Source organism: Chaetura pelagica, unplaced genomic scaffold, assembly GCF_000747805.2.
Source record: "Chaetura pelagica isolate M959 unplaced genomic scaffold, ChaPel_1.0 scaffold471, whole genome shotgun sequence".
Lineage (NCBI taxonomy): Eukaryota > Metazoa > Chordata > Aves > Apodiformes > Apodidae > Chaetura > Chaetura pelagica.
Window position 1 is genome coordinate 3,188,251 of NW_009952430.1, and position 19,235 is coordinate 3,207,485.

The following is a 19,235-nucleotide window of genomic DNA, read 5'->3' on the forward strand; positions in this document are numbered from 1 at the left end:
ATTTTTTTATCCAATAAATGCTCATGCAATACATTTCAGACTCACAGAATGTCAGGTTGGAAGGGACCTCAAGGATCATCTGGTCCAGCCTCTCTAGGTAGGAAGACACTTTAGCTGAGATGGCCCAGCACATCATCAAGCCGAGTTTTTAAAGTATCCAGTGTTGGGGAATCCACCACTTCCCTGGGAAGATTATTCCAATGTCTGATTGTTCCCATAATGAAAAATTTTCTTTTGATGTCCAGTTGGGGTCTCCCCAGGAATAACTCTCACCCATCATCCCTTATCTTTACCATGTGACTCTTTGTAAAAAGGGAGTCTTTGTCACCTTGGTAGCCACTCTTTAAGTACCAGAAAATGGCATTAAGGTCTCCTTGATCCTTCCTTCCTCCAGGCTGAATAAACCCAGTTCTCTCAGCCTTTGCTCCCACAGGAGGCTTGCCAGTCCTTGGGTCATCTTTGTGTCCCTTCTCTGGACTTTCTCCAGCCTGCCCACATCTTTTTTGTATAGCTGAGATGAGAACTGAACACAGTATTTCAAGTGTGGCCTGACGAGCGCTGAGAAGGATGATGACTTCTTTATCTCTGCTGGTGATGCTCTTGTTGGTGCAACCCAGCAACTGTTGGCTTTCTTTGGTGCTGCAGCACACTGTTCAGTCATATTGAGTGTCCAACAGGACCCCCAGGTCTGGAGTTCTTCTCCAGATGCAGCACTCTTCAGTTGCCCTTATTGAGCATGATTAGATTTCTCCCTGCCTAGCTCTTCAACCTGTCCAGGTGACACTAGATGGCAGCACAGCCTTCTGGTGTATGAGCCTCTGAGTTTTGGGATTCATGAACAAACTGTAATTTATTGTCCCACCTTCTCATTTCTTAAGGCATTACTGCCAAACAACACTATCCTATACCCTTAATCTCTCCTGCCACGTGATTCCTGATCATGCCCATATCTCTGCTTTCTGTCTTAACTACACAGCTGGTACAATTTTCTGAGAGGAATAAAGAATGGGATGGTAACTCCAGGCAGGTGTTTCACCGGGCCGATCCATATAGAGCTTTGTGAAAGGTTGTTTCTAGAATTAACTGATAGTGCGGTTCTGGAGGATGCCAGTTCCAGTTCCAGCTGCAGACAGACGGCAGAGAGCCTCGGCAGCCTTCTCTCTGAGTTTTCTCTCTTTAGTCTTCTCTATTACAGCATTCAGCAGCAGTTACTGGTGTGAAGGGACAAGGAAAGTTGCCAAACCTTTCTGTGCAGGACAAAGCAAAGGAGATCACTGCATCCACTTCAACAACCCAGAAGGCAATGGCAGCAATGCTGTGCAGTACATATGGGAGACGGGAGATGACAAGTTTGTCAATCGGAAGTTTCATGCTGGGATTTGGTATTCCTGTGAAGAAATTATACATGAAGAAGGTGAGTAAAACTGTGTAAATTTACTTGAGAAAGTTATCAGAGCTCTTCCTACTTCTTTGGTGTCACCTTCCCCCTCTCTGCAATATAGTGTGTGCATTTTAAAGGAAAAAGTATTCTTGAAAAGTTTCTCTTCTCTCGGAAGGGGGAATTTTAGAGGGTACTGTCTAGAAAATTCCTAAAAAAATCCTAATGAATTCTGCAAAGATCTTTTAAATTCCTATTATTCTAACCAGAGCAGCAAGCTAAACTGCTTTAACAAGAAGGTGTTTTTTCTGGTGTTAGTCTCTCAGGCAAAAATTAACACATTTGCCTTAAATGACTGTGTACGATCCCCTGCTGCAACATAAAAAGCACAATGTGACTTCTGTTTTAAAAATCATTTGAGCAACTAAAGCTCTGAGATCTAAGTGTTCATGGATTTTTCTCAAGCATGGGTATTTTTACTTCTGACTGCAACCTCAGCTTTTATAAGTCAAAGGAGAAGGTGATTTTCACCCTGCTAAAACATTCTGGAACTTACTAGTCATGAATGGTGGCATTGAATTGAATTTCACTCCATGCATGTAAATGTCACACTGAAATTAGCTTACTCTTAAAGATTCTAATTAATTTTGGATACTTGTAGAAGGGAATGGCTTAGCTGGTTCAAAAAACAGGGCATTTATTGTAAACCCAGAACAACACTAAGTTTTCCCCCTTCTAGTGCTGATGAGTTTACAAATGACAACTAGAACAAAACTCCAGAGAAATCAATTCAGCTGTCATCTGTGTTCATAAAATGTTCTCAGTCACCTCTTCTGAAAGCCTAGTTCTGCCAGAAAGTCTTTAAGTTATGCAATTATAAGAGGGTAAATGTTGAGGATCTCTAAAAGATATCTTTCAGGTGGTGATTTCTGTGGATCCTGGGTTTGTTTAATTTGTGCATCTGCTAGGACAGTTCTTGTTTTCCACTCAGTGCAGTTGGTAGCTGAAAAAAAAAAATCCTGTATTTTGAGAGTAGAGTAGAATTAATTCCAAGAGCTTTGTTCACAGCATCTGTGCAGTGGTTAGTTGATCACATGGGTTTGAAAATCAAAGCTTACAGAAACAAATTGGAATCAAGCTTTGAAGAAATTGGAATCAAGGCTGTCCAAGCAGCAGCCTTGGTCCTGTAGGGCAGCAGGTCTTCCTTCACAGTGAAGAGGGTACACAGGCTGCTAGTCATTCAAAGGAACTGGGCACTTTTCTGTTCAGTTTTTCATTGCTAAAACCATTTGGAAAGCAATTCACAGCCTTTCTCTAAGTCTTCCAGACTCTTATTCTGCCTTGAAAGAGTCTGAAAGGATTCTCTTAGGTCAATGTACCAGAGTGTCTGTGTACCACCACACACCAGAAAGTTTCTCTTGATTATCGTAGTTTATGCTTTTATGATAGATTTTGCATTTTATGCTTTCTATTAATGTATTTCTTTAGATCATTACAGAATACAAAATAATCCGGAACTTCATTTTAAAATAAATATTATTCCTTTAGGTGAGAAATGTAGAAGCTTCATCAGTCTGACTCCAGCTGCTGATCAAGGTAGATATGAACTTTTTTGTGTATATATAAAACTCTCCTGATCACATTTACCAATATATTCTGTATTTTCCTCTAAAAAAAAGCTTGCTTTAATCCCACACAGTTTTCTGTCCTTTATTTAGTTTTCCAATTTCAAAATGAAGTCCACATGACTTAAAATATGAATGTGTCTTTTGAAAACACTCCATTTGAATAGAAAAGTTTTTTTAAAATTACTTTGAATATGGATACTGGAAGTCAAGATTTGTAAATTTATGCCCCGTCTGTCCTTACACCTCCATATTCCATCAGGAATTATATGGTTTGCACTATGCAGCCTGGAAAGGGCATAGTGAAGTGTTTAAGTAAGGGCAGGTGAGGGGGCCTGGGGGAGATGTGTGTTGGACCAAACCATTCTTGATGGCATCTGCATCTCCTCCAGGGATCTTACCCAGAGCTTCTGTTCTCCTAAAGGCAGAGAAAGCTGCCCTATTTCTTTCAAACATGCCTCTTGCTATAAGACAGGCCCGCAGACGCTGTTCAGCACCTGTGTCCAAGGGAAGCCACTGATGTGTTTAGACCAATCACTTTGCCAATGTCTGATCCAGAGAAAAACCCTCTTCCTTCTTCCCCAGGGAGTTGAAATTGCATGTGCAGGAAACTGGGACTGGGGTACTTTCCTGGATACATAATTGCAGCCCCTCTGGGAAGAAGACTCAGTATCTGAAGGCCAGTCCTTCTTCCAGCTCTTGCAGCTTGTCATTGCACAAAGAATTCAAGACTCTTCTAGTGTGAGAAAACAACATAAATGAAGAAGAAAGAAATTATGAAAATACTAAATGGCTGCTTAAAACATCAGTGCTAAATGATTTGGTTTTCCAGGGGTTTTATGGCTGTCTATTGTAGCAGAGCTGCTGTACATCATTCTGCTTCTGACTGGAGCCATTCTTATGTCAGTGGAAATATGCTACTACAGCTCTGCCATGGATGGGCTAAAGATCAATGCCTTTTCTGCAGTGGTCACCGTGTTAGCAGGTACAGTTTAGGATCTTCATGTATTACATAAAAAAATGCAACACAGATAGACATCCACCTGAAAATTAATAACAGTGTCTGGGTTTCAAATGTATTACGATAGCTACAAGAACCTAACAAGACAAGGTGCTGCAAAATTTTATGGAAAATGTTATTTTCAATTAATTATTTCTTAATGTTATTTTTTATATTTATACTTTTTTACCATTAATTTTTTTAATTTTATAATTTTACATTTCATTGTCAGGTTACTTGTCAAAGATTAAAACATAGCACTCTGTCAAATAACTTGATTTTTTAATTTCCAACTAAATATGAAATTAACAATAGCCAAATTAATACAACATTTTTAAGAGGGAATTAAATGTAACTAGATAGTTCTTATTATTGAATCATCATTAAAATTGCTTTTCATTTTCTGTATATTATTTCTTAACCCAGTGCTAATTAATCATAGCATTCCAGGCAAATTCAATTTGAAAGAAACTTGAGAGAGTTCCTAATCTAACCTGAGGAATTAGGTCTAAATTCAGTGTTGAGTCTGTAATGAGCAGAAGAAGTTTAGACCAGAGACTTCCCAAGGTGTCTTCCAGACTGAAGTCCTCTGCAATTCTTTCTATATTAAGAATTGTTATTGGGAAAGGTTGCAGTAAAAATAACAATTACAGGTAACATGCAGCATCTTGCACAGAGACAGAAGCATTTTAGAGACAGAAGCAATCATACAATTTACTGTAATTTCTTGTGGAACACACGCCACTGTGCTTCAGATGTTCAGGATTGTCCAAAGCGAAAGCAAATACTTTATACTTGGTGAAAGCAAATATTTTAGAATGGCATCTAATTGCAAGCCAAACACCTGACAGATGGCAAAGAATTAATCTCAAGATTGTCTTTTTCAACATTTTGGCTTTTGACCCTAATCCTAATGTTTCTGGATTTAGTCTTCATAGATTTGTGATTATTGTGCCTTTCTTAATTAATTATTCTTTAATTAATTACTTAATTAATTTAATTTTACTGTACATTTTTGTCTTGAACATCAGCACTCATTTGCCAATCTCAGTTTTGTTGGCTAAATAAATCAAGTTTATTGTCCAGAGAAGCTGTGGATGGATCCTCCATCCCTGGAAGTGTTCAGGGCCAGGCTGGATGTCCCATTGCTCCTCCCAGATTCCTTTAGCGCATGGAGCAGGTGTCACGGGATTATGTTAGTGATTGGGTAGGCAAATACATGACACACACACCTAAATTATAATGCCCAGTTTTTTTGAGTGGTTTATAGAATTTAGATACTTCATAAATATATTATTCAAGGCCTCAAGGGACAAAAGTTGCAAAAATTGACAAATAAGAATGTCCTCCATTTTCCTTTTCTAATGTTCTTACCATATTTTCCAGGTCTTCTGGGCATGGTTGCTCACATGATGTACACAACTGTATTTCAAATGACTGTAAATCTGGGTCCTGAAGACTGGAGACCTCACACTTGGGATTATAGCTGGTCCTATTGGTACCTATTGGTTTATATTTGGTTATTCCATTACATTTCAGTCACTTTGCCCTATGTTCAAGGAATCTACACCTCATTTATAAGGAATGAGTGTACCTCAGCTCAGTAAACAGATCATTTTCCTACAAATTCAGTTGTCTTAGGTAGTTGCATAGAATGCACAAGCTTGAGTTTTGCATTTGCCATCCTTTAGGCTGCACGGGGACCTCCAACTGCTCCACATGAAGCTGAGGTTCTTCTCCATACACATCAGATCTAGATTTAGTACCCTTGTATCCCAGGACAACTGCCTTCCATAAGTTGTTTAAAACTCTTCCAGCTCTAGCCATTTAGACTCCATTTTTCTTTATAGATACATACTTCAGGTTGTTGTATCTGGAACATATAAGACTAGATCAATCAAACTTTGAAAACAAACTTAAGGCAAAAACACATTATTTGATGCTGGAAACCATGTTTCAGTATTTTAAGAAATAAAATGGAAGGGCTTGGATATTAAAATGTTCTGCTAATTTCTGATAAAACTTTTTGTTTATAGCCTTGCATGGGCTTCCTTCGCCTGCTGTATGGCTGCAGCTGTCACCACTATTAACAAATATACAAAAGCTGTCTTGGAATTCAAGCACAAAAGAGAAATGCTGCGAAGGAGTTTAAAGATTAACTACAAGTTTCCTGATCCCACAACTCCAGAGAAAACTTGCAATGTGTATGTGAACTCCTTTCTCAACAGTACAGCAGACCCTGCATACCAACTAAAAGGCTTGCGTCGCCTGACCACGATTTCAGTCTTGTAAATCGTATCTCAAGGCATCCTGTAAATCATCATAGTACATCAGAATGAAACAGTATTAATAAAAATGTATATTTGTGTAGCACTAGTTATTTTTCTTAATAAAGAAATCATATTTCCATGGATGTTTCAAGAGAGACTTAGTATAGGAAAAGTAGATCCAGGTGTCTCCGTTCAGAAGAAGACAGTGACACAAGTCAGCTACTGCTCTGATTTTTAACTTCTCTCTAATCCTAATCTAAAGTATCTGAGTTGGTTAGAATTTCACAGAATCACAGAATGTCTTTGGTTGGAAGAGACCTCCAACAACATCTAGTTCAACCTTTCAGTGCATTATGGATTTCCACCCTAATTATTTATTGAAAAAAATGTTAAAAATCCCATCCCAAACAAACACCCATGAAGAGCAGGGCAGCAAACAGGGCAGTCTACACATGGTTCATTGTTTGAAGAATTTGTTATTAAAGGTACAATCTCTTCAAGAAAATCTGTGTATTACAACTTATGATTCAAGAGTTCCACCATACACAGTCATAAGACATACTGTGAAAAAAAGCTGATAGAGGGAAGAGCCTTTCAGGGTTATTTCTAGTCATTGAAACTCTGATGAGAGCAGTGTGTGAGCTTGGGTGGTGACATGGGCATTGCTCCCAGCACCACTGGAGCAACATCCCAGTCACAGCAGAGGTCTTGGTCCAGACTGGGATCTTGAGGAAGGACACAACTCTCTGAGTCTGGGGCTGCTGGGACCACTTGCTGAAGCTGGAGCAGGTGAAGGCAGCATCCTTCCCTGCAGAAGGTGTGCTGTCACTGAGGTCTTCCCTTTCATCTTTCATCTGTCTTTATTCATTACAGCACACCCAGTATTATGAAACTGCCACCTTCAGTTCTGTGGGGGAAAAAAATAGTTGCTAGAGTTTGTTATCCACTCTAGCAGAATTAGTCTCAAATCCTTGAACACAAAAATATTCATTCCTTCCATCTGTTTCACATATTTCTTTGTGATAGAAATGTTTCTAACATCTTCCCTGGTAGACAGATTATTCCTCATTCCATCTGACTTCCTGCTTTTCTTCCCTTATAATAACTGTGGTCTCTTTACAGTAGATTTTTAACCATCTCATGATTAATACCAATGTCATCCAGGAACATCTTTCATTGATGCCTACTAGTTCTTTAAACTATCTAATCCAAGCACCTCCTTTTTTGTTTTTTTAGCCTGCAGCTTATAAAAACAGTCTGGTGGTCTCTATCATGAGCTCCTTCCTCAGGGTTTTATCTCAGAATTTCTCTGTCTTGTCCTATAAAGTACTATTTTCAGACAAGAGCTGTAAAACACTTGTGCAACACCACCTCCACCCTGATCAATTCTTAAATCTTAGATGATCTGGTGTTCTCACATGCTGACCATTCAAGAAGTACACGTCTCCTGCTGGGTGTCTGGTAAAGACATTCACCTGATGAAATGCAGGACTTAGCCCAATTTGCAACACTAGATTTCACAATCTGGCCCTTATTTCAACTTTTGACTCCCAGACACTGATAATTTTGGTGTAAATCCTGGAACCATGATATTTGAAAGCCACCAAATGAAAACCAAATCCGAAACAAACCAAACCCAAACCCGACCCCAAAACTTAACAAATACTGTGGCATTTTTATTCAAGTCCATTTGACCAAATTAAGTTTGATGAACGTGGCATCTCAGTAGACTTCAGATGACTGTGACAGATCCAGTTGTACTGGTTACAGAGAGTCCAGTTCATGAGAGAAATAGGCACTTACAGGATGCAATTCTTGTCATCCTCAGCTGTATGTTGGATAAATCACAGGTTACAGGCACCTGCTTGTTTCCACTGATTAAGGAGAGGATCTGAAAGGTTAGCTCTGGGCAGCTCTGTACCTAGGAGAGATGTCTAAGATTAGACAAGAGCTTCCTTACTTCTCAAACTTTCCAGTGTTAGCATTTTTCTAAATTCTGCCTTACTTCTAGGACCCCTTAGTCCAGCAATGTCAATTTCTTGGATGACACCAAGAGATAGTCAATTTCAGGGAAGGAAAAAAATAAAAAAATAAAAATGTCAATTTAAAGCAGCATGACTGAAGCTCATTAAAAAAGAACATTATGTGCCCTTTAGTCATTTCAGGAGCTGAAAAAATATGCTGTAGTTGAATGACTTTCTCCTATGACCTTTACAGCTAAAACTGCAGGGCTTGTTTTGTCAGAATTTATAAAAAGGTAGTATTGTTAATGAATCTACATAGATTAAAATACACTTGAGTGAGGTTTACAGAAGGTATCTCTTAATGAGCTCATCTCATAATATTTATTGTTATTATAATATTTTTATATGCAACACACATCCACCACTATTTAGGCAGAAATAGACAAATGAAATAGAAAATTTCAGATTAAATAATAGATTTCCCCAGAGGGAAAAAAATATTACTTTGGAAATAGCAGTGGAGAATCCTTGTTCTCAAGATGAGAAAAAACCCATACATTTATAGAAAAGTGTGACCCTTTTAAAAGGTCACCTAATCCTTCTTTTCCTCTAGGAAGGATAAACTAAATCTACATTGCTTTTTTACAGATGCTTCATTAATCTCTTCTTCAAAGCTTCCAAAGACAGGCATTCTGAAATTTCTCTGACCATTTATCCTCCGTGCTTAATTATTCCTAGCAGAAAATTATTTTCTTGTAAATCTCCTCTGCAGCAATTTTTGCACATTGTCCCACTGCAACAGAAATAGAGAACAGCTTCATTCTATCCTCTTGGCAGCACATTTTAAGCATTTGAAAATCGTTTAGACACAATTTTCTTCTAATTTCTAGATTAAAATACAACTGTTCTTTAAAAAATTCTTTATAGATGGCAGGTGTTATTTTACCTTTGTCACTCTCAATACTTTTCACTGTGGCTTCTTGAACTGTTCTACATTTTTCAAGTGAGGTATTACAAACCAATGAAGAATTTCTGCTGATATCTAGAAAGTGTAAAATGCAGAATTATTCAGGTTATTTTAATATGTAATCTATTTGCTTTCAGAACAAAGCAAGATGATGTTGATTCATGTTTAGCTGTGATGTCCTATTATTCTTTGATCATTTTCTGATGAAATTATTCTATGTCTTGTTTTTGTGGACCTGTGAAAGGCTTGGCTGTTGTTTAGGCACAGAGAGAAGTATAACTGAGAACACAGCAAAAGCCCATTTGCTTAAGGGAGTAGAGTTCTTGTGAGGAGCAACAACATTTTGGACAAAGTGGAAGTTTGACTTATTTGTTAAGGTAGAGACATTCAAACCACAACTAAAGCCCAGTTCTACAACAGGACATAGACAGAACTCCTGCAGGAGCTGCAGGAACTGGCTACTTATATAAGCTACTTATACTTATATAAGTAGCTTGAACTACTTCCCTGAGAGAGGTAGAGTTGAAGCCAGAACAATTGAATTAGAGATAGAAGAAAAGGTTAATGCCCCTGCATGATGATAACCATGTGCTTCCTTGTCCAGAGGACTCCTTCCATCTTTCCTTTCATGCACTCCTACTGACAGAAAGAGTGCAGCTGGTGTTGAAAGTTACAGGAGCAGCAGGACTTGTCGTTGGGTTCCCTGCTTCCTGAGTGGAACGCATTTTGCTAATGTCTGCAACAAAGCAGGTACTCATGATCTCTGTGGGTATCGAGGACACAAGAGGGAGGGTTCTGGAGACATAATTTAAGCTCTTAGATAAAAAAAACCCTGAAGATCAGGACATTCTTTCATTAGCTTTATTTATGTTCTTGTCCAGGATGAGACAAAAAGGGAGTAAATCCTCAGCATGGACTTGGAAAATAGGATAAGGAAGAGAAGCCTAGAATGAATATGATTGAGAGAACTTCGGAAATATGTGGAATTTACACAGCTGACATGAGTAATGTCCATGCTTATGTTAGACATGATGATAAATTACTCTCCCACAGAAGAGTGTGCAGGGGAACTCAATGCCCACAGTTACAGGCACCTTGGGGCATCCAGCTGCTCTGGCATGGGGTTTTCCTCTGTAGGTAGATATCTGCTCCACTATGGACCTCCAGGGGCTGCAAGGGGACAGCCTGCATCACCATGGTCTTCACCACAGACTGCAGGGGAATTTCTGCTCCAGCACCTTCAGAACCTCTTCTGCCTCCTTCTTCACTGACCTTGGTGTGTCTGCAGAGCTGTTCCTCTCACATATTCTCACCCCTCTCTCTGGTTGCAAATGCATAAGGTTTTTTTCCCCTTCTTAGCTATGTTACCCCAGAGGTGCTGCTATGGCTGGGCTGAGCCTTGGCCAGCAGTGGGGCTGACCTGCAGCAGGCTGGCACTGGCTCTGTCGGACACAGGGCAACCTTCTAGCAGCTCCTCACAGAAGCCACTCCTACAGCCCCACCTGGCCACACAAAACACTAGGTTTAAAGCAAACACAAGGAAGTCTTTCCTCAAGGATGGGATGTTTCAAATAGGATTTTTTAAAAAGTGTGTGAAAAATTGACAGCATAAGAAGACGCAGAGATAGATTCTTTTTCAAACTATGCAGCAGATAAACAGAAGCTGGGAGAGTATAATGGAGGGAGTCTCTCTGTATTTTTGTCCCACTCTTATACTCCGTCTTTTAAGCACGTACTCCAGGGTCCTGTCATGGATGATCTTGATATTGAATGATATGAAACTAGGCAAGCCCTTAACTGGGCTCACCACTTGCATATCCTGCAGGTACTTCCAAATATCACGTCTGAGGAGCACTCCGATTCAGACTCTAACCCCATTTTCCACTGATTTTTGATCCTCCGTCTCCTGCATCTCTCTATTTTCCCATCCCTTGGTTGCTGTGAGTTTCCACCAGTCTCAGCATTAATACAGTATTCTGATCAGTTGCTGCAGGTCATAGAATGGTGATCCAAAGTCTGCAAACTTGACCTACCTTTTCAGAATCACTCTCATAACAATGATAAAGTTCCTAGTAGAGTTTTTTGCACACTGTTGCAATACAAACAATGCAAACATCTCATCATATTCACTAAATCCAGAAATGTGGCAGTCCCACAGAGGAATGTGTCAACAGGAGTGAATTACCAAGTGAGACATTGGCTGGTTTGTGTGTAATAAAACCTCCTTCTTTATTCTACCCACAGTGAAAAGCAGAAATCATTGACATTTGAAATATAGACTTTTTTTTTTTTTTTTTTCCCCAAGTCAAAAGAAGATAAAAGAACCAACCAAGATTAATTTTCCTCATCTGTCTTTAGCTTTTCCCTAATCCCTGAGGCAACAATGGCAAAAAACAGCTCAGGGAAGAAGGTGCGAATGTAAACTGCTGCTCTGGGGATGGGGTTGGCCATTAGGACCTCCTGCTTCTTGCTGCTCACCGTGCGCAAGACTTCCTCTGCCACCTCCACAGGGTGCACCCCATATGCCACCTTCCTGAAAAAGACTGAAAATCAGAGAGGAGTGAGAGCTACAGTCAGACAGACAGATACCTCTGAGGGAATGGTGGTGAAAAGATACACAGGCAGTGCATCAGTCAAATGAGTTACACTCCTACACACTTTCAATCCCTTCCCGTCATCAGTATGATGTCCCTAAAGTCTTTCTACAATTCTGAAGTAAAATCCTTACAGTCCTGAAGAGAAGGAACAACTTGAGTGCAATGGAACTCTCCCTTGGGACCTTTCATGCTCTGCTCCATTTCCCACGTCATGGTGTATTTATTTTCCCATATAGAATCATAGAATCATTAAGGTTGGGACCTTAAAGATTATCAAGTTCCAAGCCCCATGCCATGAGCAGGGACACCTCCCACCAGACCACGTTACACAATTGTCATCCAACCTGGCCTTAAAAACCTCCAGGGATGGGGCATCAACAACCTCCCTGGGCAACCCATTTCAGTTCCTCACCACCCTTAGAGCGAAGAATTTCTTCTTAATATCTAACCTAAATCTCCCCTCTCTTAGTTTAAAACCATTACCCCTTGTCCTATCACTGTCTTCTCTGATGAAAAGCTTTCCTGTAGGTCCCTTTCAAGTACTGGAAGCTGCTCTAAGGTCTCCCTGGAGCCTTCTCTTCTCCAGGCTGAGCAACCCCAACTGTCTCTGCCTGTCTGAGACCAGAGCTGCTCCAGTCCTTGGATCATCTCCATGCTCCTTCTCTGGCCCCTCTCCAACAGCTCCATGTCTCTCCTGTGCTAAGGGCTCCAGAGCTGGACACAGCACTCCAGGTGGGGTCTCACCAGAGCAGAAGGGCAGAACCCCCTCCCTGGCCCTGCTGGCCACACTTCTCTTGTTGCAGCCCAGGACACAATTGCCCCTCTGGGCTACAGCACTCACTGGTGGCTCATGTTGAGCTCCTCATCTCCTCCCACCCCCAGGTCCTTCTCCTCAGGACTGCTCACAATCCATTCTCCCCTCAACCTGGATTTGTGCCCGGGGTTGTGCCAACCCGGGTGCGGGACCCTGCACTTGGCCTTGCTGAACTCCATGAGGTTGGCATTGGCCACCTCTCCATCCTGTCAGGGTCCCTCTGAATGGATCCCTTCCCTCTGGGGTGTCAACCACACCACACAGCTTGGTCTCATCAGCAAACTTACTGAGGATACATCAATCCCACTGTCCATATCTCCAACAAAGATTATGGTCTCTCTTTCCACGTTCCTCCTCTTTTAACCAGGCTAATATTGTCTCCAGTTTCTCTTTTTCTCCCCTAAACTCATCAGCCTTTCTGTCATGTCAACTCTTCCCTACGCTCTTTTCCCTGGGAAAAGTCTCCACACTGCCATATGGGCCTCATTTACTATCTTTTTTAATGTATCAAACCTTACATTTCCAAATGAATGCCTCCCAGTTGCCAGGTGCTGGTTGACAATGGTATGAACAGATGAAGGTCGGGTTCACAGTGCTGACAGAAATATCAAATTCTTCCATTTCAGCTCTAAGACAATCAAAAAAGCCCACAGCAGCATGCTTAGAAGCAGCATCTAAAAGAAAGAAAAAATCCTCGTATTTGTGTGTTTCAATATTTGAATGCACACAGATGTATGATAGAGCCCCATAAAACATGAATGTCTGGAAAACTGAGCATAGAAAGATTAGTCAAAAGAACAGTGAATTATTTCACCCAGTGAAATTGTCATATGACATTTTTTAAAAGAACAAAACTATTTGTACATTTATGGGCACTTATGCATGAGGGATCTGCTGTGTCTCCCTATAGATGTCAAAGAGCACGTGTCTGGATTTCCCAGTCAGAAATATTAAGTCCTGGGTTAAGGAATAACACTTTTATTATCTCTACTGTTTAAAAATGTCATTGGTGGATGTAGAGTTGTCGCTGAGGTGAGTCCCCACACCATCTGCTGCTGCAGTTTGTGATATATCCTCTTCTGCAATGCAGGAGTACTAATGTTTTGTAAACTAATCAGGCCTTTGCCCTACAGTAGCAATCCAATGTGCTTTAATATTGATTTTAAAGTTACTGAATGTTAAGAGGCTTTTTAACTGTGCTTAGTGCCTTTTTGTTGAGAATACTATTTAAGAAGAATAATAGTATATGAACCCTAACCAAAAACCAGAACTACCTGACCTTAAAGATTATCAAGTTCCAAGCCCCATGCCATGAGCAGGGACACCTCCCACCAGACCACGTTACACAATTGTCATCCAACCTGGCCTTAAAAACCTCCAGGGATGGGGCATCAACAACCTCCCTGGGCAACCCATTTCAGTTCCTCACCACCCTTAGAGCGAAGAATTTCTTCTTAATATCTAACCTAAATCTCCCCTCTCTTAGTTTAAAACCATTACCCCTTGTCCTATCACTGTCTTCTCTGATGAAAAGCTTTCCTGTAGGTCCCTTTCAAGTACTGGAAGCTGCTCTAAGGTCTCCCTGGAGCCTTCTCTTCTCCAGGCTGAGCAACCCCAACTGTCTCTGCCTGTCTGAGACCAGAGCTGCTCCAGTCCTTGGATCATCTCCATGCTCCTTCTCTGGCCCCTCTCCAACAGCTCCATGTCTCTCCTGTGCTAAGGGCTCCAGAGCTGGACACAGCACCCCAGGTGGGGTCTCACCAGAGCAGAAGGGCAGAACCCCCTCCCTGGCCCTGCTGGCCACACTTCTCTTGTTGCAGCCCAGGACACAATTGCCCCTCTGGGCTACAGCACTCACTGGTGGCTCATGTTGAGCTCCTCATCTCCTCCCACCCCCAGGTCCTTCTCCTCAGGACTGCTCACAATCCATTCTCCCCTCAACCTGGATTTGTGCCCGGGGTTGTGCCAACCCGGGTGCGGGACCCTGCACTCGGCCTTGCTGAACTCCATGAGGTTGGCATTGGCCACCTCTCCATCCTGTCAGGGTCCCTCTGAATGGATCCCTTCCCTCTGGGGTGTCAACCACACCACACAGCTTGGTCTCATCAGCAAACTTACTGAGGATACATCAATCCCACTGTCCATATCTCCAACAAAGATTATGGTCTCTCTTTCCACGTTCCTCCTCTTTTAACCAGGCTAATATTGTCTCCAGTTTCTCTTTTTCTCCCCTAAACTCATCAGCCTTTCTGTCATGTCAACTCTTCCCTACGCTCTTTTCCCTGGGAAAAGTCTCCACACTGCCATATGGGCCTCATTTACTATCTTTTTTAATGTATCAAACCTTACATTTCCAAATGAATGCCTCCCAGTTGCCAGGTGCTGGTTGACAATGGTATGAACAGATGAAGGTCGGGTTCACAGTGCTGACAGAAATATCAAATTCTTCCATTTCAGCTCTAAGACAATCAAAAAAGCCCACAGCAGCATGCTTAGAAGCAGCATCTAAAAGAAAGAAAAAATCCTCGTATTTGTGTGTTTCAATATTTGAATGCACACAGATGTATGATAGAGCCCCATAAAACATGAATGTCTGGAAAACTGAGCATAGAAAGATTAGTCAAAAGAACAGTGAATTATTTCACCCAGTGAAATTGTCATATGACATTTTTTAAAAGAACAAAACTATTTGTACATTTATGGGCACTTATGCATGAGGGATCTGCTGTGTCTCCCTATAGATGTCAAAGAGCACGTGTCTGGATTTCCCAGTCAGAAATATTAAGTCCTGGGTTAAGGAATAACACTTTTATTATCTCTACTGTTTAAAAATGTCATTGGTGGATGTAGAGTTGTCGCTGAGGTGAGTCCCCACACCATCTGCTGCTGCAGTTTGTGATATATCCTCTTCTGCAATGCAGGAGTACTAATGTTTTGTAAATTAATCAGGCCTTTGCCCTACAGTAGCAATCCAATGTGCTTTAATATTGATTTTAAAGTTACTGAATGTTAAGAGGCTTTTTAACTGTGCTTAGTGCCTTTTTGTTGAGAATACTATTTAAGAAGAATAATAGTATATGAACCCTAACCAAAAACCAGAACTACCTCTTAAGTGCAGGAAAGCTGCAGAGCACTTGTCCACCTTGTATTTGCCTCAGTTTGCAGTGAAAATCAATCTGTGCTTAATATAACATTAATATAATTCCTTCTTCTGGCAGTTTAATTTCATGCAACATAGGTACTCGTAGAGGCACTGTAACAACTACTTCTGTTAGCTTTTCTGCTACACGAGTTTATACACAATCAGCTGTTCCCTAGATGAAAACCACTCCAGATGTCCCATTCATGTGTTGTTTCTTTTCTGAGCATTTTTGGTAGTTCTTATTGTTGTTTTGAGATGGGGGACCATAACTACACACAACGTTCCAGATGTAAGCACTACACAGATTTATACAAAGGCATAAAGACAGGATTGTTTTAATTTATTTTTTTCTCTACTGCTTTCTGTTTTGGCATCATGGAACTGTAAGTCACAACCCTGAGGTCTCACAGATCTTTTAGGTTAGGGCCCATCATTCACTCCTGCCGTCACAGTTAAAAATTACTACTTGCATCTATCCTGTTTTCTGTCCACTAACCTTACATATTATTAATACAAAGTCCTTTACTCATAATTCAGGGCAGCTCAGTTTCATTATCAGCTTTGCATGAAAGACCTTTTTGAAAATTTCCTGACAAAGTAAGCAGAATACAATCACTGCACCTCCTTTGCAACTCCCAAACCTGAACCCACAGAGTAGAGGAGTGTCCCCCTAAGCAGCTTCCAGTACTAACCAGCATCTTGTATTTATAGACTGCTTCATTCTTCAGTCTGGTTTCCAACACTCCCAGTACAGATGTTAGACCTACAAGTTTCCTGAATGTCTCCGAAGATCATAAAAATCCTTCCTGTCACATTTGATACACTCTTGTCCCCAAGTACATTAGACAGTTGTTATATTTCAAAGATAGTATTTTAACTGTTTCTTCTTGAGTTCCACTTCTTCGAATAATTTTCAGCCAAATACTATATTAATGGTTTACTGAATTAGGATGCAAGTTAGAGCTTTCAATAACCTATTGTCAGGAGCATGGAATACTCACAAATTATGCTTTAGAATGTACATTTTTTATATGTGTGTAACTTACAAGCTGCACGAAATGGGATTCCTATTTTTCCTTGGATACTATTAATTAGAACAATTTGGCCAGTTCTTCTTGAGATCATATTGGGGAGAATGGCTGAAGAAAAAGAAAGAAAAGAAAGAGCCATGTAAGTGAGAGAGTCCAATGTATTTAATGAAAAGAAGTGACAGCTGAAATGTGGAGAGCACAACTTTATGAAGGTTTTCTCAATACTGCAATCAAAAGTATCACAAAATTCAGTGTCTGGAAATTGAGTGTCTTCCAGACTTCACTTGCGGATTTGAGTGCAGTATTATCCCATTTAATTGCTAGCTTGTCTGTATCCTTGCAAGGATTTTGAAACCTTTTGTCTTTGTAACAAAGCAGCAAACACGTAAATAAAGGATTCACTAAATGCAAATTACAATAAACAGGCATTGTAAAAAAATTCTGTCTTTCAAATGCGTATATATTTCTTGACAAATCTATTTCCAAACCCAGACACTCTGATTCTGATCATCTTCATATCCATTTCAGTCCACTAATTTTCACATTATTGTTTTTTATTATAGTGAAGGCAGCAAAAAAACGCCAAATGCAAATGAAACAGTGTCATGACAATGACTCCAGCTTTCAGTGGCAACACCAAAACAGGAAAAAAAAATAAATTAAAATACCTTTGGTTAATGTTATAGGTCCAAAATAGTTGGCATCCATGATCTTTTTATCAAGTTCCAAAGAAATGCTCTGCACTGCTCCTTTCACCTTCATACTTGCATTGTTGATCAGTATATCCACACAGCCATAGCAATTCAAGATTTCCTTTGCCACATCCTGAATGCAGTTAATGTCTGAGATATCCAGAAGTATCAGCTTTGGGGCATATGTCTACCAAAGAAAGGATGTATTTCAAGGATAACTGTTACATAAACATGTATTTCTATTTATTTGTAACTTTCCCTACCATTCTCACAAAATCTTTGATTTTGTTTCTTTTAGAAAGAAGATCATTCAGCAACAGATATTATTGAACCACAGGATCATAAAAGAGTTTGGCTTGGAAGGGACCTTTAAATATCACCCAATGCAACCTCCTTTCAGGGAGCAGGGACATCTTCAACCAGATCAAGTTGCTTAGAGCCCTGTCCAACCTGACCTTCATTGTTTCCAGAGATGCCTCTCTGGGCAACACGATCTATTGTTCACAACCTTCATTGAAAAAAAATTCTTCCTTATATTCAGTCTAATTCTACCCTCTTTTAGTTTAAAACCATCACTCCTTGTCCTATCACAACAGCCTGGGCTCTAAAGTTTGTCCCAAGTACTGCAATTCTCCCTGGAACCTTCTCTTCTCCAGGCTCAACACCCTCAGCTCTCTCAGTCTGTCTCCAGAGCTGCTCCAGCCCTTGGGTCATTTTTGTGGCCTCCTCTGGACCTGCTCCAACAGGTCCCTGCTTTTCCTGTGCTGAGGATTCCAGAGCTGGACACAGTACTGCAGGTGAGTTCCTACCAGAGCTGAATGGTGCCTACTTGCATGGTGACCCAGTGGCAGTGAGGAATCATATGCTCCCACAAATTTCCAGCTGGGACTTCTCCCAAAGTAGTGGAGAAACTCAGAATTAATTCAATCTTTACACCTATCTCCCACTCCTTAAGCACTCTTTTATGTGAAAAGAAGAGTGATGGCTCCTGTGATTAAATGAAGAACTTTGGATCCCTCTCATCTACAAATCCCTATGGCTAGAATCTCTCATTGGGTTGATTGTTCAAAACGCAGGACCACTGAGTTGCTTTACAGGAATTGCCTTGAATTAGCTCAAGAGAGGAGGATTTCTGACTTGGACTTTTCTAATAATGCTCTGAAGACCTTCAGAGATGTTTCTCTCTCTTTCTTTCTCTGAACTGTGTTGGGTGTGTTACCTGAGTGACAAAAAGGTCCATTAACAGTGAATCATATTTCATATACCTTGTTTTACTGGATTTTAAACTGCATTGTGTACCTGAACAAGGTGTTTACCTTGAGTTGTGAATTTTCAAAGCAGAGTGAGGAAATCCTTACCATACTGGGGTCTGCCACACTAATTAAAGCATCATACAATGCTTCTAGTTTTTCCCATGTCCTGCCACACAACACAAGCCTTGCTCCTCCTCTGTGAAACACCCGAGAACATTCTAGAAGAGAAATACATTTTTAAAAAAATAAAAAATTATCATAAGAATTTGATTTAGTTTATTTTTCTTAAAATGGGATGCTGTTTTTGCTAATGAAGTTGAATCTATGCTGTAAAAGTCATTAATTTGGAAAGAATAAATACATATTAGAACAAAGAAAGCACTAAATGGCACTAATATATATATATGAGTAATACATTAAAATTTAATATAATGGTATAATGAACCTGCCATTACTCATAGCCAGGCATTCCAGATGGAGATACTGGAAGAGGAGTAACTGA

General features: G+C 40.3%; 2 protein-coding genes across 2 annotated transcripts in view; one reads left to right on the top strand and one right to left on the bottom strand.

Moving 5' to 3' along the window:
• Positions 1 to 1,104: 1,104 nt before the first annotated feature.
• On the top strand, positions 1,105 to 6,295 carry LOC104398195 (putative germ cell-specific gene 1-like protein 2). Its single transcript, XM_010008248.1, has 5 exons — positions 1,105 to 1,414; positions 2,927 to 2,974; positions 3,836 to 3,988; positions 5,390 to 5,501; positions 6,040 to 6,295. Exons 1-5 carry the CDS (start codon positions 1,105 to 1,107, stop codon positions 6,293 to 6,295), a joined length of 879 nt encoding a protein of 292 aa, XP_010006550.1.
• Positions 6,296 to 11,424: 5,129 nt separating this feature from the next.
• The window catches only part of DHRS7C (dehydrogenase/reductase (SDR family) member 7C), an 8,462-nt gene continuing 651 nt past the window's right edge, over positions 11,425 to 19,235 (bottom strand). Inside the window, exons 2-6 of the mRNA XM_010008249.1 lie at positions 18,839 to 18,951; positions 17,457 to 17,667; positions 16,804 to 16,896; positions 14,965 to 15,120; positions 11,425 to 11,747 (exon numbers count right to left, since the gene is read on the bottom strand). Of these exons, the coding sequence (XP_010006551.1) occupies positions 11,539 to 11,747; positions 14,965 to 15,120; positions 16,804 to 16,896; positions 17,457 to 17,667; positions 18,839 to 18,951 (782 nt within the window). The 3' untranslated portion in view covers positions 11,425 to 11,538. The remainder of the gene's footprint in view (positions 11,748 to 14,964; positions 15,121 to 16,803; positions 16,897 to 17,456; positions 17,668 to 18,838; positions 18,952 to 19,235) is intronic.